This window comes from Lepisosteus platostomus, chromosome 28, assembly GCF_059453375.1.
Source record: "Lepisosteus platostomus isolate fLepPlt1 chromosome 28, fLepPlt1.hap1, whole genome shotgun sequence".
NCBI lineage: Eukaryota > Metazoa > Chordata > Actinopteri > Semionotiformes > Lepisosteidae > Lepisosteus > Lepisosteus platostomus.
The window spans coordinates 5,536,555-5,563,650 of NC_142638.1; the positions used below are offsets into that span (position 1 = coordinate 5,536,555).

The following is a 27,096-nucleotide window of genomic DNA, read 5'->3' on the forward strand; positions in this document are numbered from 1 at the left end:
ATATTGTAAGACAGAGGTGCGGTATGATTTAAAAAAAACAGGCGGCTGGCCTGCTGTCTCAGACAATATTTTGGGAATATTTGGGAAATGATTTAAAGGGGAACTGCAGTCTCAATTTCTCAGACCATTTATTAAATCTTGGTAAAAAAGTAAATCCACTGATGGTCTAGAAAATTTGTATACATTTCAAATTCAGCACAAAACCGTGAACTTTGTGAAAGTACTGCATGGCCACTACAGGCGAGAGTTCACAAGCATTGCAACGTAGACTGGCCCTTCCTGCTCACTAGTCACTGTAATGGCTAAAGTAATGCGATGCACAAGCGAATAAGTCCAGGTTGTGCAGCAAACATTTCACAAATGTTCCAGTGCGATCTGTATGCAGAGTTAACAAGTCAGTAGTATCTGTGAGAGCAATATTTCTATTGGATTAAAAGAGATGTATTCACTACCTGGCTTGTTTATAATGTCATAGCTCTGTTTCATGTCACTGGAAGTTTTGTTGCCTCCTTCTGAATCGCAGATTATGGCGTTGCACATACCTGGAAACTTTGTCTATTTTGCGATGTACCCTAAATTGGAGGTTTTGCAAGTTACTGTCTACATTTTACTTTTGCTGTGGTTTGAACCGCATCCATCAATGCTGAGAGTTGCAGTTCCCCTTTTACAAGTGTGCTGGGACTCCTAAATGGTCCAGAGGTGGGTGGTTTGAAACAGAGCTCTGAAATTACTGTAGTTTACTCTTTCTCGCAAGACAGCACTGCACGACTGGAGAAGTGCCACTAGGACGTGGTTTTAAAGTCCACTGGGGGCTTACAAGACACATGTGAGCTTGTCTTGCTATCAGAGAGGGCTGCACTTGTCCTCCCTCTTGTGCCTTAGCTCTGCTGTTTGCAGTTTATGGGGTATTGTTCCAGGCTCACACCATGCTCTGCGAATAGATGGCACCCCTGTTCTCAGACTTGAGTGCATTCCCCCTTAGTTTCCACTTGGAGCCATTTAGTTCATGTTTCACAGTTGATCTTCTCTCCGATGCTAGTAGCAGCTGTGAGCGTGCCCCAGATGGATTAAAAACTTGCTGATCCAAATTGTGTGTGCGCGCGTTGGGGTGATGAGGATCACAAAACAGTCTTTTTTCATTCAAAAAAGAAAACAACCTATGTTAGTCTGTTATTGTATTTGGAATCTTTCTCCATCACTTCACAATTACTGGGCCATCAGGGATGTCTGAATTCCTCTACGCACAGTTTGTGTGAGTAGCTTTTGAAAACTTCCTTCTGTAAGTGTCTGAGGATTTCTGGGCAGCTGTTTTCCGAGCACATGCTGGGACCCTCTGTCTTCTGCTGCAGTCTTTGAGGTGATGGATTCAGAAAGCCAGCGGGTTTAGCTGGGAATAAGGGGGATTGAACTGGGAATTTAACTGGTTTAACTGGGAATTCCCAGGCCAACATATTGAGACCCTACAGCATGGAGCGAAGGGGCAGTGAAGGAAGCAGACTTGGCCTCAGGAACAGGCTTTCATATGATGGAAATAATTCCAAAGGACAAAACAGTTAAGAAAATGTTAGATCTATTTATTTATTTCAAACCAGCTCTTCAAATTGTATTCAAACGCAGGGCCTGAATCATTCTATACAGTTGCTGGATTAGGTTTTTGCATTGGATTAAACAATAGTTTCCATGATTTGAAACACCAGTGGATTTTCAGTATGTTGATAAACAACCTGTCACTGTCGGGCATCAAACATCAGATCTTCTCCAATTATAACAGAGTGCTTTGTACTCCTGAAACTGCGCGGTTTAGCAGGGTTATGCAACTCAGGCGGTGGGCTTCTTTGAGAAAACCAGCCATATCTGAGGATGAATTGGCTGATACTGCTGGTTTCCTCCCTCGTCCTCTATCTGGGATGTTTGCTGTTGTGTTGCAGGGAAGGTCAGAGCTCTGCGATACGTGGTGTCTGTGAAACTGAGGAGAGCAGTGAAGAGGCTAGACCTCAGGGGAAGCAGAGGGCGTCTGTCATGCTGTGAGATGTCCCTGCCAATCGCTGGCACAGTGTGTAGTGGTGGGGGGGGGGGATGTATTGAAGTCTTTGGCACAACGCGGGTGACCTCTCCCTCCATCTCCTTCCCTCCTCTCTGCTTTTTGACAAGGGCTCTGGCCCTCTCTTCACTAAACATGCACGTGCCTCTTCCCTGCTGAGCGCCGGGGGGCAGTCATATTTCCAGAGACCCGGCATTCAGGGATCAGGTTAACGGAGATAAATCGGGAAGTGAAATTTTGCAGAAAGGGACTGCAGTCTATAGGTGCGGTGTGTATGCTCAAAAATTCAGTGTGGAGAATTAAAAGCCCCTGCCTGGCAAGGAAAGCTCTGTTCTTTGGCTCAAAAGACACTAAGGAGGAGGAGGAGGAGGAGGAGGATGATGAAGTCGCCAGTGGATTTAGAGGAGCCTTACCTTACCAAATGTGAAACGCAGGTTAGATTCTGTTTGATTCAGAATACTTTGTTCATCCCTCAGGGTGGTCAATTTAAAAAGCAAGCAGTGCAACACACAACACATTCTGAATAAAACTGGTAAATAAAACATGGTATCGTGACATATCTAAGAAGAAAAATAAAAAAAAAACAGCAAAAGACCCATAAAAGGATTATGAAGGCAACAGAATGCATGTGCATTGTGAGCGCTGCACTTTGGTGGTGGTGGAGGTGAGTCCCCATTACCCGAAAAGTGCTTTGAGCAGAGTGTCAAGAAAAGCACTAAAAAAGTATTATTATTATTATTATTATTATTATTATTATTATTATTATTTTATCCTGTTATACATTTTCTGTTTTCTGTTTTATGCTGTTGCTTCCCTAAATTGAAAACTGATGCCTGTACTGAAAGCAGTTATTTTCATAACCCGCTCCTGAGAATACACTAGATCTTAGAGAATACCCTTGCCTGAGAATACACTAGATCTTAGAGAATACCCTTGCCTGAGAATACACTAGATGTTAGAGGTCACTTCAAATGCCACTCCTAGTGTGAGCATAGGGTACTGCAGTGGATGTACAGTAGCGCAAATAAAACAGACTGCACAAGAGCAGAATGGCCTTCTTTTAAAGGAAAATAAACATGATACACTGAGCCAGTAGTAGAGAGACCTCTAAAATGATATTTATGACCTTTCCCCCCTGAACGCAAATAGTTTGTCACATTTGTGTACTCCATTTCCATGCCAAGAAAGCACTGCAATCACACTGACTGATTATTCTATTTCAGGTGCTCTAGTTTCTCTCGTATCTACCAAGACAAACATTAGTGTCGAGCTTGTCTGCTTAACAGATGGGCTTGCTCAGCTCTGTTCAAGGGGCTGATGAATTAATCATCCTGCAGCTTCAAACACTCCATCACAGAACTGAGGGGAAACTAGAAGAGCAACAGCACTCGAACACCCCAGCTGAGGGACAGAGCCAGGCGACTGTTATAAAGCGGGATGATTTGGGGAAATGCAGTGTTTTAAGCAAGCTGCTTTGAATTTCACAAGGTGGTGACTGCGATTGCCTTTTATTAACATGAACAGGACAAGGTCATTCGGCCCCTCTTTGCTCTTTTGGTTGCTCAGTAGCTTATCGATGTGAGGATCATTTGCTTGTTTCTTTAAGGACCCCAGGGAATCTGCTTCAGTTGGCCAGTTGGTTAATCCTTGATTATGAGAAAGCGATCAAGCTTTCTTTCAGTGCACTACACCTAAAGGTGCACCAGTCACGGAGGCAGATGATATCGCATTTTGGATGAACCTGTGGATTGTCGAGCCTCATTGGGTTCATTTCGGACAGGCAACATGAAGGGCGCACCCAAACGCCAGCACCTCTCAGTATCCCTGTTTGGAGTGTGTTTGCAAAGTGTTCACGAAAACAAGATTAATTTTGGAGAATTCTGCCGGTGAAAAGATTCATCTTAGTCCACTGTAACTCCACTCCATAACATTCTAACTTTTGTAGAAGGCTAATTAAATGTATACTACAGTATATGTCATGGAACAAGTAATAGGTTTATTCCATGCTGAAAAGAGAAGAAAGAAAACACAATGTTTTGGCTGTGGAGCCTTCTTTGGGTGTAATACCTCAAATAGTTCTTACACCTGAAGAAGGCTTCACAGTCGAAACGTTGTGTTTTCTTTCTTCTCTTTTCAGCATGGGATAAATTTATTACTTGTTCCTTTGCAGCCTACGCATGCTAATGCAGCTACCCACCTGAATTACTAGGTTTAGTCATAGTTAAGAACAGCTGCATAATCTTTTAATCACAAGAATCACAAGAGCTTCCATCAAGTAAAATAATAAAACCAACTAACACCATTTAAATTGAAATTGGTGACATCAACATAATGGCTGAAATCTAAAGATTTATATCACCTACAACTTCAACCGTGTTATCTTGTATCCCTGTACTGTACTCAAACCTCGTGTTCTGCACCAGGGCCTCGCCTTTTCTGCACATCCTTAGCCAATCGGAGGAAAGAACCCACCCCCGATTACACATGCAGCCTGTGATTGGCTATTGTACTATTTGAGTTCAAGAGAGGCCTCTAAGGCCTTGACAGACTCAACTCAATGGATGCCTTTAGAATCAGCAGCCAAACAGGGTTCACAGGCAGCCACCAAAGGGTAGTGCATTGAAGATCAATGCAGAAAGTGCAGAAAGGCACTGGTGCAAGCTACCCAGTAATGTTGTTATGTTGCTGAAGTGGATACCTTGTTTGATTTCAAGAAATGGCAAAGTGTGACCAGCATCCTCCTCTAATTTGTAACTTATGTTCTAGTCTTATGTTATGTCCAAGTGTGTGTCTCCCTCTAAGGTGTAGAACTTCAGTCCTGGAGGGGGGGGTACTGTAGGTCTTGTAAGTATTTTTATGTCTGGCACCTAAAGAAATGGGAAACAGTGTTACGTGGTTCAGTAAAGCCAATAATTACATCACTTAAAAGCTCAGGTGGGAGCAGTAGTTTCAGGGACAGCATCCTTATAGCACTGGAGTCATGCACCACTGCCCAGCCTACTGCCTGCTCTTGTATTTTAACTTTCCTATTGACTGTCACAGGCAGTGGAGAAAAGCAATGCCAGCACAGCAGTCACAGCGAGTGCTTCCAGTTCCTCTGGGCCTGTGTAGGATAAGGAAGTGTTACGGTCTCCACAGCGCTCTGTGGTAATACAGATGGTCCTGTCAGCAGAGATACACACACTCCATCAATGCCACAGCTGGGTCTGATGGGACAATAGTCCTGACTCAGTGTGCAGAGCCAGGCAGAGTGGAGCACCTCCCACAGGGAGAGCTGTCCGTGTGGCCCTGCGATCTGCAGTGCGCTCTTTCGTGTGGTCTGCTGACAGCAGGTGCAGAAGACGGCAAGTAACTCCTCTCATGATTAACTTAGCAATTTGTCAATTATTTCAAGAGCTACACGAAGCAGTCATTGGATTACTTACATGAAGTTAGCTTGGAAGAGTTCAAAACAGTCCTGTACCCTCCAACATCAGGTGTTGGAGCGTTAGAAATGGCACTAGTTTGCCATGCCCCAGTATTTTCAAGCATCTGTGCACAATTGTCACAGTATCTCTAGGGTAGAGTCGGGCAGGGTTATCTTGGCTTGTGGCAAAACGATGACTCCCACGGTGCATCAGGCACCTACAAGATTGAAGCAGTGTCAGTGAGAACAAAGTCTCCCCCCAAGTTGATACTAATCCACATTTAGTACACAGAGGAGCATCCAGCATCTCAAAAGATGAATGGTTCTGACACTCTGGGTGTGTCAGAGGAGCAACTGCGCAGGTCCTCGTTTCCACTTGCAGGAGTCGTAGCTGTAAAGCTGAGTTTTTAAAAAGTCTGCCATTCCAAATTAGCTGGCTTTATAATAAAAATGGGGGAAGCGCTCTCGGGTGCTCTGATATCTCCAATAATGTTAAATTATTCACTAGTGCAAAATCGTGAAATTTAAATAAGAAATGCAGGCTTAAGAACTAACCGCAAAAGCCTGCAAAGGCAAGTTTTCTTAATACCTTTCCTTTCCCTCTTGCTCTTGCTGGGTAAATCAGTTCTTGTCCTGTCTTCCAACAGGGAACTAATTAATTAACACGATCCCTCACAGCTGTTCATCACTCGTAAGAGCTCATCATCTCAATCAGTGTCATTCCAAAGCCGCTCCTAGGAAATGTCATCAGAGCCAGCATCTGATGCAGCCCTGCTCAGTTCCTTTGTGTCATCAGTCAGACGACTCAGGCATCTTTTCTGTTGCTGTTTCGGCCCAATCAGAAAGGCTCTCGGATTGTGGCTTTCATATGCCCACTTTTAACAAAGTCTTGCAGTTTCAGTATGTAAGAAAGTTGTTATTTTTACATTACAACATAAATAACAAATAACTGCTGCTAAGTGGAATTTTGAAAGAATAGATCACCAATAAAACGGGGCCGAGGAACATTGGTGAATGTTTTTTATATAAACCTAACAGTTAGGTTCTGCAGGTGGGTAGTAAGTCATGGGAGTTGCTGTTTGCTGGGAAGCTGAGGGCACCCTGGTCAGCTAAGGCCAGCCCTTAACTACTGGTGCTCTGCTGATTGTGTGATGCCACAGAATCCTGGCCAGAGCCATGTGACCCGAGCCGGAGCCATCTGGGTCACGCGTGTCAACCTGTATCCCAAATGAATGCCATTAAATGTAAGGAGCTGCATGGGTGATTCATGGAGCTTCTAGACATTGCAGGAAGCCTAGCTACCAAACTGGAACATGAAGGGTTGATGGGACCTTGGGACCGGGGAGGACAGCTTAGGAATCCGCTACGTTTTGAGCCAGCTGGCGTTCCTGTCCAATTTCTCGACAGGAGGACCAGCGAAACAAGTCAAGACTGCAGATTGCTGGTGCTGCCACCGCCGCCTCTGCGACTGTCTCTAAAATATTTACGCACTTGCCTGAGAAGATGTGGCAGCTCGGCGAGCATTTTCTGTCTCCCCTGGGGGCTAATCATTAACATCAGGAGCCCTCATAAGCCTTCAGAACTCAGCTCCCCCCCCACTGCAGCACTCGGGACTTTTAACAGGCGCATCAAGGAAACGCAGTCGGTATTAAATTGGATCACTTCGGAAGTCAGATTACAGAGAAAGTGATCAGAATACAGAGGGGGAAAAAAGAGAATACAAGTCTGCCACTGACTTCATTGGGGGATTTTTATCAGACTTAATGTTTTTTTTTATGGTGAGGATCTGATCCAGATGCGCTCAGACCCCTTATTCAGGCTGAATGCAGACACCTCTCTGACTTCCTGAGGTTTAACGCAGGGCCTTGCTTTTCATCTGTCTTTCTTACGGATAGCAGTTTCAGACTTTTCACTTCTAGTTTTTCTACAGATGCAGTTGTTCTTGTCTACAGCCTCACGTTCTCTTCTGAAAAGCCAGAGCATTTTCTTGTCCTGTTCTGCATGAGACAGCTTGCAGTGTGGAAAGCAGCCTGCAGAACTGAAAGTACAGCTCCAGACATTTCTGTGTCTTTGGTTAATTCACTTGACAATCTGAACGTCCATTTGCTAAATCCGTCTTGTTCAATAAAATTAGCAGAGGCACCAGTGAGGGTGCTGTAATTTAACAAAGAATATGTGCTTTTTCTAAAGGCATGAACATCTGTAATCAGATACAGACTTAAATCTGCAATCATGAACGTCCTTATTGCTGATAAGGGATCCAAGCATCTTTCTCCATACCAAACACACAAGACACACTTCCCCTCTTGGGGGTCAGTACCATTGCAGTTGTCTGTGCTTTAAAGCTGTTTAAATATTGTAGATACAGGTTCCAGTTCTGTTTAACTGCTGTAAGTATTTAGAGGAAGGGTCGTTTAGCATCATGTGATTTTGCAGCAGCACAAGGACAGCGTCGAAGCACAGAGTTTCAGGAATCAACAGTGCCAAAGCAGAGCGACTTGTTAGCAGCTCAGTGTGCCGTTAAACAGCTCCTTTCATGCAATCTGATTGCTGCAAAAGACGGCACGTTGATTATAAAAGAACAGCTGTTTTTTTTGGGGGGGAGCTGGTGGGAGGGAGAGTCGAGGGACAAACCGCTGCCTTGCTCTCTGGTTAAATATTTGCAGTTAAAAAAGCAAGGGATGACTAAGCTGAGAAGCTCAGACCTCTTTGACATTTTTAATAAAAATACTGCTTGTAATTTTGCAAACCTGCAGCTCCAGGCAGTTCTGAATGGACATCTAGGTATGGTGTTCATGCTATACACAATAACACGGCAGAACAGCAGCCCACTCAGCCTACATACTGTGGTGTAATTTACTGCTGAAGCCTGGATGTATTAGCATTCATTGTTCAGTAATGGAACTAGAATTGGCTACTTGATCAATGAAGTTTGCATTTACAAGGGCACATAAATAAGCACAGAAGGAGAAGTGTTTGAGATTTAGGAGAACAAAAGTCTTTTTTAATGCAGACTTTTATCTTTTAGGCCAAGTCTTGCCATAGCAAAGACTATCTGCTTCAGCTGCTTTTGTACACAGAGCTTTTTCTTGCTCATACATTAAATTCGGCATCTACCATGTGGCTTAGCCGGTAAGAAAGCTTCCCTTTGGGGTGATTCTTGAGACCCATAGTGTAAACCTTGGGAGTTTAAGTCTAGGCTACGTTAGCCAATTCCCCAGGTTGGGTTCCCCAAGTCATTCTTGTTAAAGCAGAGGAGATGTGTTAGTTTAACCCGCTGATGAAGTCCCAGATTCACACTTCACCACCCCCAGGGAATAGCAGTTTGAGAAATCTGTGCTTTTGCTCTGCTGCATTGACCCAAGCGTTTGTACTGATAGGGCCCTCTCTGAGCCTTTATCCTGTTTTCCTTGTGCTTTAAACAAGCCGCGCCGTGCTTTGCCATTTTTTATGCCACAGTGAATATCTCGAATCTCCGTTTCAGTCTCTCTTTGAAAGTTTAAAATCTTAGGAAGCGTGTCTGTTTCTCGTGCTCACCTTCAGCCTCCTGGTCCCCACCAGGTCCCCTCCTGGTTCCAAGTCTTGAGCTCTGCTGCTGTCCTCTCCCTGTGCTTTCTCATTTGCACCCCACGGCTCTCAGAACGACACAGAATTGTAAACAATATGTTCATAATTGCGGGGGATAAACTGACTAATCTCCCCCCCCCCACACGTAATATCAGCTCAATTCCTCACAGGCCGCGCAGCTTGAGAGCTTAATATTGACGAAAATCAGGGCAGCGGGCTTCTCTCGCACGAGAGTGCCTGGAACACCCATGGTGCGTTTCGGCACGGTTCAGTACAGCCCCCTTGCAGGATACACAGCATACTGAAACACAGTAGTTCTATTCTTGAAACATAACTTTCAAGAACTGCTGAGCCATTGTAAAAAAAACAGTGTGACTGTGGAAGCACAGGTGTGGAAAAAATGTGTGCTTTTCATTTTACACCTGACATTGAGAGCTATCCTGCACTGTGCTGTATGTGTTTAATATTAATGTATACAGTTTAGTCTTCAGATGTCTTCGCAGCCCCAGTTCTGGCATAGAGGTATGCTAAGTCCCTTTACGTCTAAGATGCTGTTGAAAAAGGTAAATTGTGTACAGTGCTTTTTCATGAAACATCTTCTCAAGGTGCTGTAAAATAAAACCTATGCATACATAACATTATTCTTCAGCCTCGACTGAACTATTCTTCCTCAGCTCTTAGGCTGCTGGAGTTTTTAAAGAGACATGGGGAGCCTGCTGGGTTGTGGCTCATCTGGTGTGGAGCTGAAGACATTGAGCTCCGGGCCATGGGCATCGATTTCTAATTCAATCTGTTGTTATTCTGCACCGTTTTTGAAACTGAAGATGGCCAAATAGGGGGGGAAGGAGATGAGCTGTACCCATCCTTGAGAAAAGAGTTCTGGTCAGCACTCAAGATGTCTGAAAGATACCAGAGAAATTAGATAAAGCCCTTTCCAAGAAGGATATATGTATACAGTGCATCTGCAGCAGGATGCTGGTTACTTTCACCTTCGGGCAAAAACACTGCTGAAGACGAACAGTGGCTGAGACATCTGTCTGTTCCCCAAACGTGTGCTCACTGTCTGCTTCGGAAAAGCCAGATGATAGCCTGCGCTGCACTGCATTAAATTTACTCCACAGCAAATGGAGTCTGAGGACTAGCCTAAGGATTGGCGAATGAAGTGGGGTCATGTCTGTTTTATTGATTCAATTGCATTGTTAAGTATAAAACGAAGAGGTGACAAATTCACTTTGTCGAGTTATTGAGTGTGAACATCAGAGTTTCTCAATGTGCTTAGTTCAGGGTTTCTGTAGAGGGCATTGAAATTGAGTGAAGTGCCCAGTGTAATTGTAAAAAAAAAAAAAATACAGTGTGACCTTAAAACATTTTTCCTTTTATTTGCTTTACATCTTTTGTTACCTGGAACTCCTGATGTTTAACCATACAGAAATAAGCCCTTGTTTGCCTGTAGTTAAGTGATCTTCTTGAAAGAAGCCAGGACATCCAGTTGAACAGCATGGCTTCATTTTCTCAGGCTGAGTAATAACTACCGACGGGGATAGGCCAGCCTGCTCTCCATTGTGGAGAGAGGATCTTTTTGAGATGGCTGTTTTGGGATAGGGGATAGTATTTAAACGATATGCCTTCTTTTTTGTCAAATGCTACCGATGCAAGGAAATCTGACCGAGGCTGTCCGACAGAAAGCAGATAAGGGCTTCGAGAGGAAGAGATGACAGCCTGTTTGTGTTTGTGAGCTGGAACCTTGCAAGATTGAATCGCTCCTGATGACAGGCTTTACGGCGTTGTGCAGGTGTTCCTTTGGCCCAGACTAGGGAGCGAAACGGGAGAGTTCTAGCCGCATAGCTTAGGTGGTGATACAGTCACCCCAACCTTGAATCTCTAGACCCCAGAGCTGCTACTTCACTGAGCTATTGTTACTTGTCGCCCTGGGCTTTCTAGGAAAGAGGACTCCTCTTAACCCCAACAAAAACAACATTTTCTTCCTGAGAGATATTCAACAATGCCTTGCTATACTTGATTAATGGCAGGAGTGTCTGTAACACGTTGTGTCACCCAAGTATCTGCTGTGGTATCTGCTCATTGTGGTATGTGGTGCTCTATTATGGGAAGTGTCAGTTCAGTATGTCTCTACCTCCGACTGTGGTGCCCTCCTTGGGTGATTCAGCAGAGAAACAGATCGTTTTCAATAGGTATGTTTGGCACTTCTAACTCATTCCAACCAGTGGAGTCATTTCTGCTTTCAGGAACTGTAAATGGTTACCATTAATACAGAATGCAGTTCAGTAAATATAGCATTAAAACACCTCTGCTGAAGGTACTGTCTTCCTTTTCAAAAAATCACAGTCAGTCAGGAGGAATTATGAAGTTCTGTAGCTGGATATTCCCCTTCTGTTTATGTATAGGATTAAAAACGTAAACACACTTTGATGGAGTAAGAAAAATAACACTATCTAACACTTTGCGGGGCCTGTGTGCTTGACATCTGAGGCTTTGAAAGTAGCAAGTGCTTCAGTTGCATTTGCAAGGTACTGCAACTGAAAGTTATGGGGCTGATTTGTTCCTAATTATCCTAAAGGCAGGATAGGCCCTGGAGTGTAGAAATTGCTGTGCTGGGGCAACTTGAGTCAGGCCTGCATAAGGCCACAGCTGTGGCACATGTGGTGCCCATGAGAACTGAGTTGTTGGACAGAATGGTATCTATTCTCTCCCCAGTCATACCGTTTACCATGCAAGGCCGAAGTAGATGGTCTGAGCTCTTGTGCTGGTACAAGGGCTACAGCAGTCAGCTGAGGCAATTAAATCTTTATTGCCAAATAGGGCAGAATAATTGGGCAAAGCTAAATTTATGAAAGAAACTGCGAAAAGGAATGGAGTGAAAATGGAAAGTACCAAATCCCGTCACCTGTAGCTAGACAAAGTAACCAGCTGCGAGGCACCATGACGAATCCTCCTTCAGAAAAACAGGCAGCAGGTGTGGAGAGCCACCGCAATGCACAGTCAGAAAACCAGGGAAATGCTCCTTGCCCCCAAGAGAGTAAGTGAAAAGGATCGTTTTCCCTTGCATAAAAAACACGGTGCAAATTGCACTTGGCTGCTCAGGCTGCGATAAATCCAGCCTGAGCATTAATCGCGACAGCACTCTGTCTTCTTCAAACCATTAGCTCCTGTCCAATATCATCCCTGAAATGCAATCTATAGGGCCCGAGGTGTTGACAAGGTCCAGTGTGCTCTCGTAAAACACAATACACGTTAATGGAGACTTCCAGTCAGGCTAATGTTACCCCACGTGCATGCAGTGAGACCGAGTCAGGTGGAGCAGCACCAGGACGGGACGCCCTCACTGTAAATGGACTCGGAATTGGCATTTTAAGACTCTGATGGGTTGAGATCGAGTGGGGTGCTGTGGGCTGAGAAGGTATGTCCCCTTCGTGTTTGTGTGACCTCCTCCGGGCATGGGGGGTCAGTTTGTCGAGGTCTTGCGCGTGCTTCCAGGCCGCCTGGATCATGTGAGGAATGTCACTGCCTCAGTGGAATGCTAAGTTTAGAAACAACCCCCAGGGGAGGGCGTGCGGGGGGGGTGCCTGACAGGTGTGGTCTCTTGGGGCTTTGCCTTATCGGCCTCATGGGAGAGCCTGCAATTTCGATTAAGAGCCCACCGCCAGATCCACTGGGAGTGAGAGTGACTTGTGAGAATGCATAGGCCTTGCCCTGAGAGGCCTGCGATCATAACTGAAGCCACCAGCTGCTGCAATCCAAGAGCCTGGAGCTCCATCTTCAATCACTGCTGGTTTCGTTTGCAGTGGGACAACCGTGCATACTCTCTCTCCCTGTGATGTTTGGTGCACTGTAGGTCCTTTGATTATTTTTGTGGTTCACACTCTTGACATTTCAGACTTTATGGTGGAGGAAAGGCTTTAATGTGACAGTTCTGTCCCATCCAAGCCTGGCAGAAACCTGGAATTTGTTTTAATCCAGTAGCTTCCTGTAGGTAAATAAAGCAATGCAAATAATATATTCTGTTTTCAGCTCTCACACTTCTTTCAACCTAAGCTTCCAGTGCACAGCATGCCATCTCCTTAGAGCCCTGGAGTCTGCAGCTTGATGGGAGCTGAAAAGCATACCAGTGAGGATTAGATTTCCGTCCCCCGTGAAACATACCAAGCCATATTTTACAGCAGAGCCACATTTTGTGATGTTTCACTGAAGATGTCAAAAGGATGGTCAGGTCTTTCCCAGAGTGGCCCAGCTGGCCCAGATCGATCGAGACATCCCACAGTGGCTGCCCCCAGAATGTACTTGTGCTGCTCATTGCAACTTGCACTAATAGTGTAAGACAGATACCGCCTGCGCCATGTAGTGTTGTAAACAGCAGTTTGTCACCTTTTTACGAGTGACTCATAAAACATTTTTTTTACTGCTAAATTTACTACTGTCATCCCATATGTTTTTCTGGTTGGCTTTCTAAGAGCGCTACGAGCAGAAAATGGTGTTTATGAGCCTGGGCAGAGGCCCAGCGTCGTTGCAGCTGACGAGGAGGGTGTGCGACAGCGCTTTCTTCCTGACTCCTCGGTCACTGCCCTGCCTCCATGTCCACCTGCTTGAGGAAAGCGAACAGAACCATGTGTTTGGTCAAGTGGCACCACTTTTAAGACACCCTGGAGCACCTGCTGAGTGACAGCAACTCCCAGATAGACATGCTTGCAAGCGCTCACACAGGCTGCGAAGGAAACCGTTTTTGCGTTTTGAGATTAGGAAAAAAACAGATTTAGGAAAATTATTTTTTTCCTTTCCTGCCTCCTAGAGCTGTATAAGACGATTTGGGCTTCATTTGTTAGCAGGAGATAAGAATGATTGAGTGGGGCAGACCTGTGGATTACACTACTTGTCAGGTAGTCCTACGTATGGAAACAAGTGAACAGATCGAAATCGGTTTTGCACGTGATTAGGAAGAATAAATGTAACCTGAAAGCTTGGTTACGCGAACAATTTATTTCCTCTCTCTCGCCAGATGGACCAGGCTCTTGCGATTTCTGATTAATCGGTGCGGTGTCAGGCAGCAGCCAGGATCAGTGTCCAGAACAGACCGACACTTGTTTCACATCACTCTGCTGTCGGCGGCTTCTCTATGAAGGAAAGCACAAGGTGTTCAGCAGTGTAGCATGGGAGGCCGTCTTTCACCTGTTTAAAAGCGCTGACAGCTGCAGGCAGATGCATTTGCGAAGTAGTGCAGTCTATGACAGAGGCACTCCTGCAGCCCGTGCTGACTGCTAGACAGAGGCAATAGGACCTGCAGCTTATTCCAATTGCTTTCATAGGACAGTCTGGGCAGTTCCTGCCTCTCTTGTGTGGTAGGGGGATCACAACAGAAAAGACAAGTCGAATGGAGCAGCTGGAGATGCCACATTTGGGGAGAGGGGGGATAAAAAATAATCGGTTCCCACAGATTGTCCATGCTGGTCATGTGGCTTGGCGTGAGAGATTCAAAGTGTCAGATAATTTATCTCCAGCATGGTTTCTTGCCTGTAACCCTGCAACGTAGGCAACCTCTGTGTTGTAACGTATCACAGTCACTCACCCTCACCTAATGGCTTTGCACCCTATTCAAAAAGCACAGGGACAGACCTTGTGTGTTCACACACAGGGACCTGTCAAGACCCCACACCCCGTGCTCACAGACGAGCACACACTGGCACACGCCACACTTTCCAGTGATCAAAGTCGGTTTCAGTTTCATCTCTCATTCACTTTGGCGCGAGCACAAAGAGCAGGAAAATAGGAAAAACACCACCTTGCCAGACACGTCTGTAGCTGTCTTGTGTCAGGCGTAGACCAAAAACTCATTTGACACTTTCTTCTGTCCCGCATTGACTTAAAAAGGAGGAGAGAATCCTTCCTTTGAACCAAAATGACCCCGATCTGCGATGCGCCACTCTCTGTTATACAACACGCCTAGAATTTTCAGCAGCTTACTTAAGCAACTTAAGCACGTCCACACCGCTTGGCCACTCACACATCACTCTGCCCAGCCTGGACATTCCTTACCTGGCTCTGCAAACTCCACAGGACCCTGCAACTGTAGGTGCTATTTTTTGCTGGTGAACATCAAGAGACTAAGTCGGCCATGTGCTGTGTTAGCCACTTCTAATATTAACATAAGAGTGCTTGGAGTTCAAATATCATTTTACCTTTAAGATGCTTAGAATATGCAACATTTGTGCTTGGGGCAGGTTTTGCCAACTTGAGGTGATCCAGTGAGTGACATTATACAGTCTGCTGCATGCCGGTGGACAGCCAATAAGCACCTCTGACTTCCAAGGAAAGGAAGCCTTCTTAGTTTTTGTAGCCCTTTGACTGGCTACAGGAGTCCTTGTGTTTTCCTGAGTGTTCAAGGTCACTATATCTGACACGAAGGTACGCGAGTGTAGGCTCTGTGTTCCTTTCAGCTCATGACGAGATCGCTCGTGCTTCCATCTGCTAAGATTTCTAAGGCATCGGGACATCAGGTTCTTACGAAGAATGCCAGCATTAAAAAAAAAGCAGTATACAACGACCATGTGACCCACCAATTGCACCTTGGCATCTGAAGAAAATGTTTCTTTTGCGCAACGCTTCCAATGAAGTGGCTGGTATTTTTTGTTTACAGCACAGAAAGTTTGCGCCCAGACACTGACATTTAACATTTTTATTCAAAAAAACGGTTCCATATTTGCCAAGCATGTGCCAAGCAGAGACTTATTCCTGATTGTGTATAAAGGCCAATCTGAAGGTCTCCCTCTCTCCAGCACACAAACACAAGATCACTGTCCTTAAAGGGTAACCCAGATTTAATTTCAGGAGGCCTGAATAAGCATCAAGAATGGGGACAGTGGCCAGAGGAGGTTGGTATTTACTAAGTGGCTATGGTGTAGGGCTGTCTATCATGTTTTGTTTTGGGTTGTGGAGGAGCTGCAGGCTAAACAGGATCATGTTGCAATTGTAATAAGAAAAATATTTTAGGGTGAATTTGGATTGCAGCCTGGGCCCATAAATTCTGAAAATACCACACTGACGTTCTAGGAGGTTTGGCCTCTGTCAGCAGAAGATCAGACTATGATGAATGGGATATGTGGGCACACCAAATGGAAAGGAGGGGTACATTATGGCACTCTGCCCAGCACCCGTGCCACTTACTGACTGTTTAGTCCCTCTGACTTTTAAAACAGGTTCTCTCGGGAAGGAGCAGGTTTGTAACACAGCTCTGCAATGCAAATGGTAGAGAAACTGTGCAAATTGGTGTGGACGACAGCCAGGAGCAAAAAAGAAGGAAGGGCTGACTGAACTCTGGTTCGAATGCATTTTCAAGCACTGTTGGGATAGTTTAAAGACTATCCCCCAGTCACACCTCTTCCAAAACTCATGGGGGGTTTGAGGATGGGAGTCCACAAGGGTGTGATTACCAGGTCTCCCCTTGATCAATAGGACCGCTCTGAGCAGTGTTTGCCAGTGCATTCCGGCCTGCGACTGCTGACTGCAGACCCCTCTTCCTGTGCATGATCTCCCCACCCTTCGCCACCCCCAGGAAGGGCACCACGCCGTGGAGGGGAGCAGGCTGGGGTGGGGGTCGTGAGGAGGTCAGGGAGAGCGTGCCGGGGGCGGCAGGGGTCGGAGCGGAGAGGGATCCGGAGACGCCGCCTCCTCTCCCACAGGGAATACAAGCGGACAAGCGGAGGAGCCAGGAGACGGGGGTGTGAGGCGCAGGGAGATGAAGGGGGAGCACAGCTATAAAGAGGTTCTTCACTTTGTGCCAAAATCTACTTGAAACCTTTGAAAAAACACTTGATGGAAACTGAAGGAGCACTCAGAGGGGGAATATCAAAAGAGGCTTTATAAACAACACTATATATATTTTTTGTAAGTTTTATTTTATATAATATACTCTGGTGACTTTTTTTTTAATGACTCTGGTGTGTGCGGATAAATATACTGTTTTTGGCCTTTGCTGACATTCTCCATCATCGTGTTTCTACCGATCATGCATTCCAGATTCGCAAAAGCTTAAAGCTTGTTGGTGGCTAGTCCTTGTGTTTAATTTTGGGGGAAGGCAAAATATACAGTCATGTGAACAAAACATCCCTGCTTGATTTAAATAAAGAAGTACATCGTTTCCCAGAGAGCTACAAGAAACTAGAAAAAACTGCCCACTTGCGTTGTTAAAGCTGTGAAGATTTCTTTTTTCATTCAGCTTGCGTACCATTTAAAAATAGAAGAGGGGAAAGAACACTGAAACCAGCCACAAAACAATAACAAGTCTTAATGTGACAAAAGAAGTGAGCAAAAAATAGCAATTTGAAAACTGCAATAAGTTCGTTCAGTATACAGTACCTCACCATGCTACAGTACTGAAGTATGAAAACTCTTCATACTGAGGTTTAAAGATTTTTAAAAATATGAGTAGCCATATAACTAAACACTTGGAAGTTAAACACAGGAATATACTCATGTAACGGTTCTGTTATGTACTGTAGCTAAGGCATACAGTAAACAGGCTTTTAAAAACATTAATTATTTTGGGTTCCTTGCTTACCTGCACAACACCAACACTCTTCTCACATGGGAATTATTCCTTCAAGTGAACAATTTCCAAAGCACATATGACACATTGGAATACACTTAATTACCATTAATGGCATGGCTGGACAGGTTCACAGTTGAAGTCTGAAATCATTCCTCTTGAACAGGCAACCAGTGGAGAGATGCCAGAGCTGGTGTAATGCAAGAATTAATCATATCCTTTTGAATTAACTCAGATTCCAAAATGTACAATCAGACCACATTTCAAAATTTGATTATGTAAATGAAGCATTTACAGTTTATAGTTATTTTCTTGTCTAGTATAAACCATCTCATGTTCCCTGTACTGAAAAGCATTCTGTGCAAATATATAATTTAGTAAATTGATGTAGCAAATAATTTTAAATTATTGTGATTGTGCTCATAATTATTATTTTGAATAGCAAAGCACATCTTGAATCAGTCGTTGTGTATTTAAATTGTCTCCTGTTGTCTACCTCCTTGTTACTGTGTAGTCTTTGGTGCATTATAGCTAATCTGAGATAATAGGTGCAACATTGGTTCAAAGATTCCTGTGGTTTCCTTTAGCATTCCTGTGATCCTCTCCTGTCATGTTTTCCCGGGGTTGGAGACTGCAGTTGAGAAGTGATGAGTCCTTGGGTTTCTCTTGAAAATGAGCTGAAAAGCAACCAAACAGATGCTCGTGTGCAAGTAAGCAGTTGTCTAATCTGTCTTCCCTACACAAATAGCGCAAACCAGACGATATTCTGTTAAGAATGTGCTGTGAGCCTCTAGCAAGAGTTGGTTCATAAAGATGGGTGTCATGATTCCCATCATTACCTCAAATCTTTCACTCTTCCCATAAAATGAAAAGCAATCCCATAACTGAACACGGAAAGAGATAACTAGTCCTCGTGTTTTCTCTTGGGAAATTCAAACCCAAGTCTTGACAGAACTGTTAGGTTAATTTGCTTGTAAGGGACTAGTTTTAGAGTTCAGAATAGTAAATAAGGACGGGAAGGATGTGCTTAAGCCTCAGTGCCAGATATTGCTGTGTTTGGGAGTGCTCATTGTTGTGCAATGTACTTTTACTGTTCGTGCCAAGTCCTGGAGGGGTTGCAGTCCAGATTTGTAGATCTTTTGAAATCATCACCACCTCAAGGTCTAGGACAAGCCGTGGAAGTGCTTCAGTTAAATGAAAAGTTAGCTCGTGTGAGTCCTTAATGGCTGAGCTGGAATGAAAATCTGCAGAGACCTTAGCCCTGCAGGACTGGACTGTCCATGTTGGTGTGGCAGGGCTCTGTCCATAATGAGCTTGCTCTCAGGGTTAAGCTCTGAACCTACAGGCTGGGACCGAAGAGCAGTAGACATCAGAGAGAGGAGGGGAGCTCTGAAGGGAAGGAAGGCCCTGGGAGAAATGCCTTTTCGGAAAGATGATCAGGCAGGAGTGCAGCGTGCCGCAGCTCCACAGTGCTCTAACTCTGATTTTCTTGTTCCGCTGGGGGCTCCCTACGACCTCTAACCCAGTAATAATGAAGTCCCGGGAAACAGCCGGTTGTATCCAGTGGAATGAACGTGCCTGGCGTGTGGAGGGCGTCCCCGCACACGGAGCTGAGCGGCGTGTTCTCAGGAGGCCGGAGACGTGTGGTCTGTCTTCTAAGTGCAAAAGGCTCCCAGCAGCCCCAGTGTGAGATCTCAACCCGCAGCTGAACTGTGTGCTTCCCCAGCTCCACTGATGATGCTGACATTAGGAAGTCGGAGAGTTTTTTTCATTGCTCGTTATCAGGCTATCATTAGTTTAGCCATTCCCTGCATTTCCTCGGGCTATACCGCCAGCATCACAGCCACCGGAGCTTGAGAGCACGACTGTGTGGGACCATGTACCCCACCGCAGATGAAGGAAGTGTTTTTCAAGGAAAATCTTCTCTACAGCAAAGCTTTTAGATTCCTGTTGACATTTACAGGCACCGAGAGTGAACAAAAAATGAACTTTAGGCAATGCTTACTAGATTGTTTCTGTAGACTTCAAGAGACAATATTTTATGGAAATCACTGTACCTTGTAATGAAACAGACCGCTTTCCATATGTCTTGTGTTTTATCTTCAAAGTCTTTTAATTGAGACATTTTCATGGATCCGGCAGACTGGGTTTATGTAGCTAATGTTTTTAATTCCAAAATAAAAGTCACAAAACCGCAAAGCAGTTTGCCAGCCCTGCATTGCTGGGCAGCATTTGTTGTTTTTTTTGTGTGCAAAATTGCTTGAAATTGAATACGCCAAAAGTTGCAAAGAAAAGAGGTGTGAAAACATGGCAGGACCTCTCCTCGTATACAGCTGGTCATCTTCTCGCAGTTACCTGCTCAGATCGCAGTTTTGAATTTCAGCCCAGCAGCTGTGAGATCGGCTCTCGCTCGGAGTCGGGCGAGAGTCCTTTCCCAGTGAGAAGGTCAGGAATGGGTTGGAACTGAGGAAGCGGAGGGCAGCCCTGGGAGCGGGGCAATCCCAGCTGGAAAGGCAGGAGCGCGGGATGACTCGGCGGGCCGTGTGCTGTCCGGGAGGAGAAAGGCCAGCCGGTGCCTCTGTGGCATCGGTATCCCTCCGGCTCTCGCGTTTCAGTTACGGGGGCTGTAATACATTGAACACGCCTGCAGTACCACTCCGTTCCCTGTAACGCCACTCTGATACCGCATCCAGTAGAATATTGCGTAAGTGTCGTGCATAAACCAGGGGCTGGCCGGCTCCTGCAAGGACAGCCTGCCCTTGGCACGGGACAGGCGCGCCTGGAGATGGCCATTGCAATGTGGCGAGTTGCAGTTAATTAGCTTTCTGCTTTTTCTGCATCTGTTTTCAAGAGTTGAAACAATCAATATTATGAAATTTAGGCTGCCAAGGAGCATGCAAGGGTTTATTCCACGCTGAAAGGAAAAGAGAGGAGACACAGGAGTTTTGGCGGTGGAACTGTCTTCAGGTGTGTCACAGCATGCAATAAACCTTTACCTGTTCCTTTGCAGCCTGCGCATGCTGACGCAGCTCCCTACTCAAACGAAAATCGAATTAAGCTGCTGTCGTTATTGTTGTTATTACCAACGCGGACATTTCAACAGATGTCCTTATTGACTTTATACCTACCTCTTCGTTTTAGCTTATAAATTTTGCTGCCCATTTAAAATGTTGGTGCTCAGGGGCACAGTAGCAGTTTTAAATTAGGATTTGAACCCACAACCTCCAGAGAACAGAGCCCCCTCCACTATCATAATGAAACAAGTGTGTAACGGTTTGTTTGAACAAAGTCTAAATACAGTATGTTCTTCTAATCCTGAATTGTTCAATTAAAACATTTTGCTCTTTGGAAATACAGTAGGAGCCTACCTGGGGTGGGTGTATGTTGACCGATGTACCTTGTAGTGTATTTTATTCTATTCCTTTCATTTTATATAAACTATTGTGTTTAGGTTTATAATTTTTTAATGAGAATACATAAAGAAATCACAGCACTCAACTTGTTCAAGGAAGGGCCGATTTTAATTCCAGCTGCAGTCTTCAACATTGGATCACAGGGGGCGCCATTGTGGTCAGAATGAATTTCTTGAACAGGAATAGCAGGCATAGGAAAGTGACCGTTTTACACCGCAGTGACTGAAAATGACTTTACAGCTGGGGGGTTTTGAAATGTAGATCACGAGGAGACCGACGACTTGTACAATTCAGTGAGGGATGCTTTTATTTGTCAGACTTAATGCATGAATTTCCAACATTGCTGTACAGTATGTATTACCATGGTATTTCCATGCTGGGAATAATAAAACAAGCTGATGAAAACAGATAAATAATGCTTGTTTAAAATCAAGACTTATTGTGTGCTAGGAATATACGAGTTCCCTTTACAAAATGCTTTAAATTACAGTATTCTGGAGGCACTAACAGTCCGTAATGCATTTCATTTTTGCAACAGATCTCTAATCCACACTTCATTCTAATCTTTCTGGATGCAGGACAGCAAAAACTGTATCGTGCGTCATCCTTCTGCAGTTCAGCAAACTGGACAGAGTGGCCTCAATTTTGTTGTTTTTTTTTTCCTTCACAAAATCCCTTTCCTGTGCGCAAAACATCCACAATTTGGTGTGCCTGAGGCGACAATGTGATGTCTCTGTGCTGTCGTCTGTCTTTCGGGCTGAAACTCTTGTCGGGGTGGGTGGTTGATGCTCATATTCTATGTGACCGATATGCTGGCATTTCAGCATTTGCACAGACCGAGCCAGGGGGAATTCTTGAGGGCAGGCGAGGTGAGGGTAATGAAAATGATTCGAAATGAACAGAGCTGCGAGTGGGGTGCAGAGAACAGAGCTGCCGGCTCAGCTCAAGTCCTTCTGGGGTCCTCTCTTGTCTCATTAGCTCAGAAAGCCGGTTCAGAACAATCCTGGAGCACAGAGGGGATGGCAAACCGGGTCAGAACCAGAACTGATCGACCGCTGTTCCCAGCAGGCTCTACTGCTGATCTCTCGGAAGGCTTTTCTAAATTTATTCTAAAATCATATATTCTTGTCGTTTTTCACAACGGCAACTGTATGGTAGTACCACAGCAGCTGTACAGTTATTCCTGTTTGTGTCAAGGTGCAGTAAAGTGTTTCACAGGCAGCGCATTTTTAACTCTTAATTTATTGTTGTATCAGAAAATGTGGGAATAAAGGCGCTACAAAGCTATTCAGCTAGAAAATTGTGTGATGACAGGGGCTAGCTCAGCCCAATCAGGTGTCTGCTGAGCAACTTTTCACAACGTGGCACATATGCGTCCCCTAGTGGATGTTTCTCAGAACTGCACCCACAAGCTCAAATTTTGGGCGCAGTTCTACACTTCTGAATTCTAGGAATCTTACAATTTAGCTGATCCTTAGCTCACGTTTACATTAACTGTGTCTTGGAGGTAATTAAGTGGAAGACAGGCTAGTGACTCCTATCAAGGGCTGGTTTGTGGCATCGCTGAGTTAAATAGTTGGAGTGGTCGGGTCATGAGTGTTGCTCTTTATAATATTTCCTAGCCTTTTTCATCACCTGAGATATTAGCTGTTAGGATAACTTTGTTCTGAAATCCTCCTCTTTGTAAAGGGAAACCTCAGTACACCAGCTATTGAAAACTTACAGTAAATATAAAACAGGGTCTGTTCTTAGCCTGGAAGAGGTTTTGGAGAAATCAAGAACAAATAGATATACATTGCCTACAGTATATAAAGTCTGCACATCCTTTCCAAAGTAATGTATTTCTTGGCATAACAGCCTGAAACCAAGATGCCTGGAATCAGGATTTATTTGACCTTTATTTATTCATTGTAACACACCACCTCCAGGGGAAAAACAAATGGCTGGATCAAGTAATTGCAAAACCAAGAGAAATGGGTTGGATAAGGGGACACACCCCCAGTTAATACCTGAGATTTCTGAATGGAAAAAGCAAAATAGAAATGAACAAGTCAAGGGAGCAAAACTCGCTTGCTTGCCTGGCATTGACATGTTTTAATTGCTTTCCTGAGATGCAAGCCTCTCCTTGCTGTTGAAGAATTGTATACTGTAAGAATGGGGGCTGAATTTAGGGCACCTAGGGGTACCCACAATCTACAATTAGGGCAACCCTGTCGCAGTGTCGTCTGAAGTGGGGTTCGCCCTGCCCGCTCACCGACGCCCCCTCTCCTCCTCCGCAGGGATGAAGCGGCCCTTCAGCCCCGCCCCCGTGCTGGAGAAGGGCCCGCCGGAGCGGGGCGCGGGGGACCCGCCGGGGGGCCCGGAGCAGCGCCTCAAGCGGGAGAAGAAGCACCAGACGTACACGCTGTGCGAGGTGTGCAACATTCAGCTCAACTCCGCCGCCCAGGCCCAGATCCACTACAACGGCAAATCGCACCAGAAGCGTCTCAAGCAGCTCAGCAGCGGCAAGCCGGCCGGCGGCCAAGGTAGGACCCACAGATCTGCACTCTGGCTGGCGGGGGAAGGATCTTTTCCTGCTGTGCTGCTTTTGCGCCATATCAATGCTAACTGTGCCTGCTTTTCCATCTGCGACCCGCAAACGGAGGAGTTTCAGCATGCCTGTGTGGTCCTGTGTCAAGAGGGAATGTCTACCCTACAAGGCAGTGAAGCAGGTCTCTGAGCCTGTTGACCGGCTGCCTTGCTCGTGTTCAGAGATGCTTCCTGTAGGGCTGGCACTGCAGCAGCCAGGACTGGACCTGTGTCTCTTCAGGTGTGCTTTAGAACAGAGTCTCTTGGCATGACGGGCTCAGGCATAGACATGGTGGTCTATCTGTGGTCTTGCTCATCACTCTGTGTCTCTGATGAGAGACATGTCCCCAGAACGACACTGCCCATGTCGCAGAACGGCATGGTGCCAAATGGGTAGCTGGGAAAACATGTGGCAGGGCCTCTTCAAGCATAACCCTGGTGCATCTTACTCTTGGGAGACAGTTCTGTTCCATTTCTGCTGATTTCATTAGCCTGGCCCCCTAACGAGATGAAAACCACAGAGCATCTCGATACAATTCACAGGCCAAGGATCTGAAATCTGGGAGACTACACTTTCTGTTCGGGTGCTCCAGTGCTGTGGAATGACCTTTGAGCCTCTATTAGATCTTGTATGTCAGCAAGTTAGCCAGCCAGCCAGCTCTGTTAAATCCCTTTTTAACACCTTTTTTGAGCACTAGTTTAATTTGCATTGTATCGAGCATATTACTGTACATCTAATCTTTTTGCTTTTGCGGTCTTTCACTGTAAAGTGCCATGCTAACACGTAGATGCTATAATTTAAGGTGTTGTTTAAAATAAATATTTCAACCAGGAGCCTGTATTCACTGCATGTTTCAGAGGTCCCCTGCCTGAGAAACATTGATTTGAAACAGCATAGGTTTGGGGCTTCTTGGGAGACTAAAGACAAAATTGAATTCAGGGAAAAAAACATAAAGAATTCAAGAATTTGGATTAACTGATAAAGACAACTCGTTTTGACTCAAAAGTGGTCCAGCTCCTCCAGAGCAAGACATTGGACTGTACAGTAAAGTGTTTCAATACTTTCTTAATGCAGTGCAGGAGAGGGAGCAGGGATTAGCTTCTTCCAGCCCGAACATTAATGGGAATGGCTGAGAATTAAATGATTAATTGAGCGGCTAATGAACCATTCTGGAAATCCTTATTGTGAAGAATGACTTGAGTTAAAGGTGGCAATGAAAACAATATCAGTTCTGTGCAAATTGTGTAGCACTCTACTTGGCTAGGTACGTGTTTATTCAAAATGTTTGTAGCTCTACTATGGATTGTGCTTGATCAATTTCACAGTGCATTTCCAGGTAGACGTGTAGCACTCTCCAGCCTCTAGTTCCTCAATCATTAAACCTCAGGGACCTGCAGCAGTGTGTATTTTTGATCCGATGAATATCCTGCTCACCTGTGTCGGGCAGGATCCAGCTCCAGTCCCTGGAGGGTACGCAGTGTTGATTGAACACATTTCCTGTTAAACTGGTCAATATGAAAATTCAATATGAAAGGTCTCCAGAGCACTTCCAGTATATTCACTCCTGGTCTTTACTCCACCATGGATTCTCAACGGCATGATTTAGCTGATGTGAGGTGAGTGTACTGTAATGACTGCAATTACATCGTCCAGGCGGACCGCTGTCAGTAAAGCTCTTTGAGTGGAGTGTCCAGTAAAGCACTATACAAGTGTAAGGAATATATATTAATATGATTTGCATCAAATGGGTCTTTAATACCACTTTTTCCAGGTCTGTATCCGTGAGTATTGTAAGGTATATACTGTATAATTCTTACCCTATTAAACTTGGTGGACTGTGGCCCTGAGAATATCCTTGCTTGGGAGTTCTTAGTTGTTTAATGGTTTTTATCAAAACTATGGGTTTTAACTATGGGTGTTGAAACTCAGAGTTGCTTTCTAATCCATATGCTGGATAAGCTGTAGATGGTTCAGTGGTTAAGGCTGCCTGTTCAAGCCTCAGCTTTGCCACTAAATCACATGGGTCACCATGACAAAAGTCCTTTGCCTTCTTGTGCTCCATTGTCTGGATGACTCAAAGCTGAGGTCAGGTTATAAGTGAATCTGTAACTTCGTTGTGCGTGTTGTATCTCTTCAGTGGAGTCCCAGTAAGCTGTTCTGGATAAATCTGCCAGCTTTCAGTGTTATTGTTATTATTGTGGGGACTGCCACTCTCCAGGCTCGAGAACAATCCGAGTGTTCGTGCTAGAAAGGCTAAGCTTGGGGAAAAGTTTCCCTTCTCAAAGTGAAGGAAGACGGCAAAACCTTTTTATTTTGGAAGCACAGGTGCCGATCGGTGACCTGGCATTGTTGCCTTCCCTCCCGTTCCCACGTGCCCCAGGTAATTGACTCTCATCGCAGCCGTCTGATTAGTTGGACGCCGGCGCCTCGTTTCTCGGGGCGCCCCGGCTGTTAGGAGCGCTTGCACACTGACACTCTGCGTAACCGCCAGTGACACCTCATTATGCGGCACGAGCACCGGTCTCAGGAGTACTCTGGGCCAATGATTCGAGAAAGCAGGCATTCCCGAGCAGCAGAGAGTCTCCAATCTTCATTTAGACCAGACGAGGCACGGGGCGGCCGAAGTCCAGGGGCTGCTGGGGGCCACTAGTCTTCTCATTGTTGGTTTGGCCCGTTTCTGCCATGCTGTTCAGCATTCAAGAGGCCCGCCATCTCGGTGAAAAGCCACACGAACATTAGGAGTAATGAGAATGAGGAGAGGCAGAGAAGCCGATCGTTTGAGAGAGTTTAGACAGCCATATTCTTGGAATGTCACCTCTTAAGTCTTAATCCCTTTCCTCTAGCCTTCTATTTTTGTTCATTGTTGCCAAGCCTGGATGCCGAGACAGGGGAGTGGGTCTTACTCTGGATCAGTGGGGCGTGACGATGCTGCCTGCAGTGCAGGAGAAAATAGAAAGGACCTAATGCTGCCTTCAGGATTGCTTCTAATTTCAGCACCCTGATTTCATTTGCTTATTCATTAGCTTGTAAGTCAAGCAAAACAGAGTTGCATTAAATGCAGCTCCTGCTTAGTACATAACCCAGTTGCACAGTATGCTTTGTCTCAGGTAGAAATGATTCAGATGCAGGAGAAGCCGTTAGTTAAAATGATGCCTATTTCTTAATGAAAAATATTTATTTTCTTTCAACCCGGCCTCAAAGCTTACAAAGATCGATAAAATAATGAAGATGCATCATTTCTAAAATCATAAGGAATTGTAAGAAAAAAAAAAGCTCACAGATTTAGACATGTAGTAAATAAATGAGGAAAGGTGTTCATGTAGGGCAGAGTCTGTCCTGTCAAAATGAAGAATATAACAGGTGCAGGAATAATATCCCATATTCAGGGCCTGTTCAGTCCAGATCTGTAGTAGTCTAGGTGCTCGCTTTGCCAGGCAGGTTTGAGATAATCCAGAGAAGGACAAGCCTCTTTTCTGCTGGAATTAGTCCTGCTAGCAAGAGTTTTAATTTGAACATGTGGGACTAGCAGATGCCATACCATGGATT

General features: G+C 45.1%; 1 protein-coding gene across 2 annotated transcripts in view; it reads left to right on the plus strand.

Moving 5' to 3' along the window:
* znf385c (zinc finger protein 385C) overlaps positions 1-27,096 on the plus strand; it is a 172,752-nt gene that overhangs the window by 44,826 nt on the left and 100,830 nt on the right. For both annotated transcript variants that reach the window (XM_088623136.1, XM_088623135.1), the window contains exon 2: positions 23,261-23,506. In XM_088623136.1, coding sequence (XP_088479262.1) covers positions 23,261-23,506 — 246 coding nt within the window. The remainder of the gene's footprint in view (positions 1-23,260; positions 23,507-27,096) is intronic.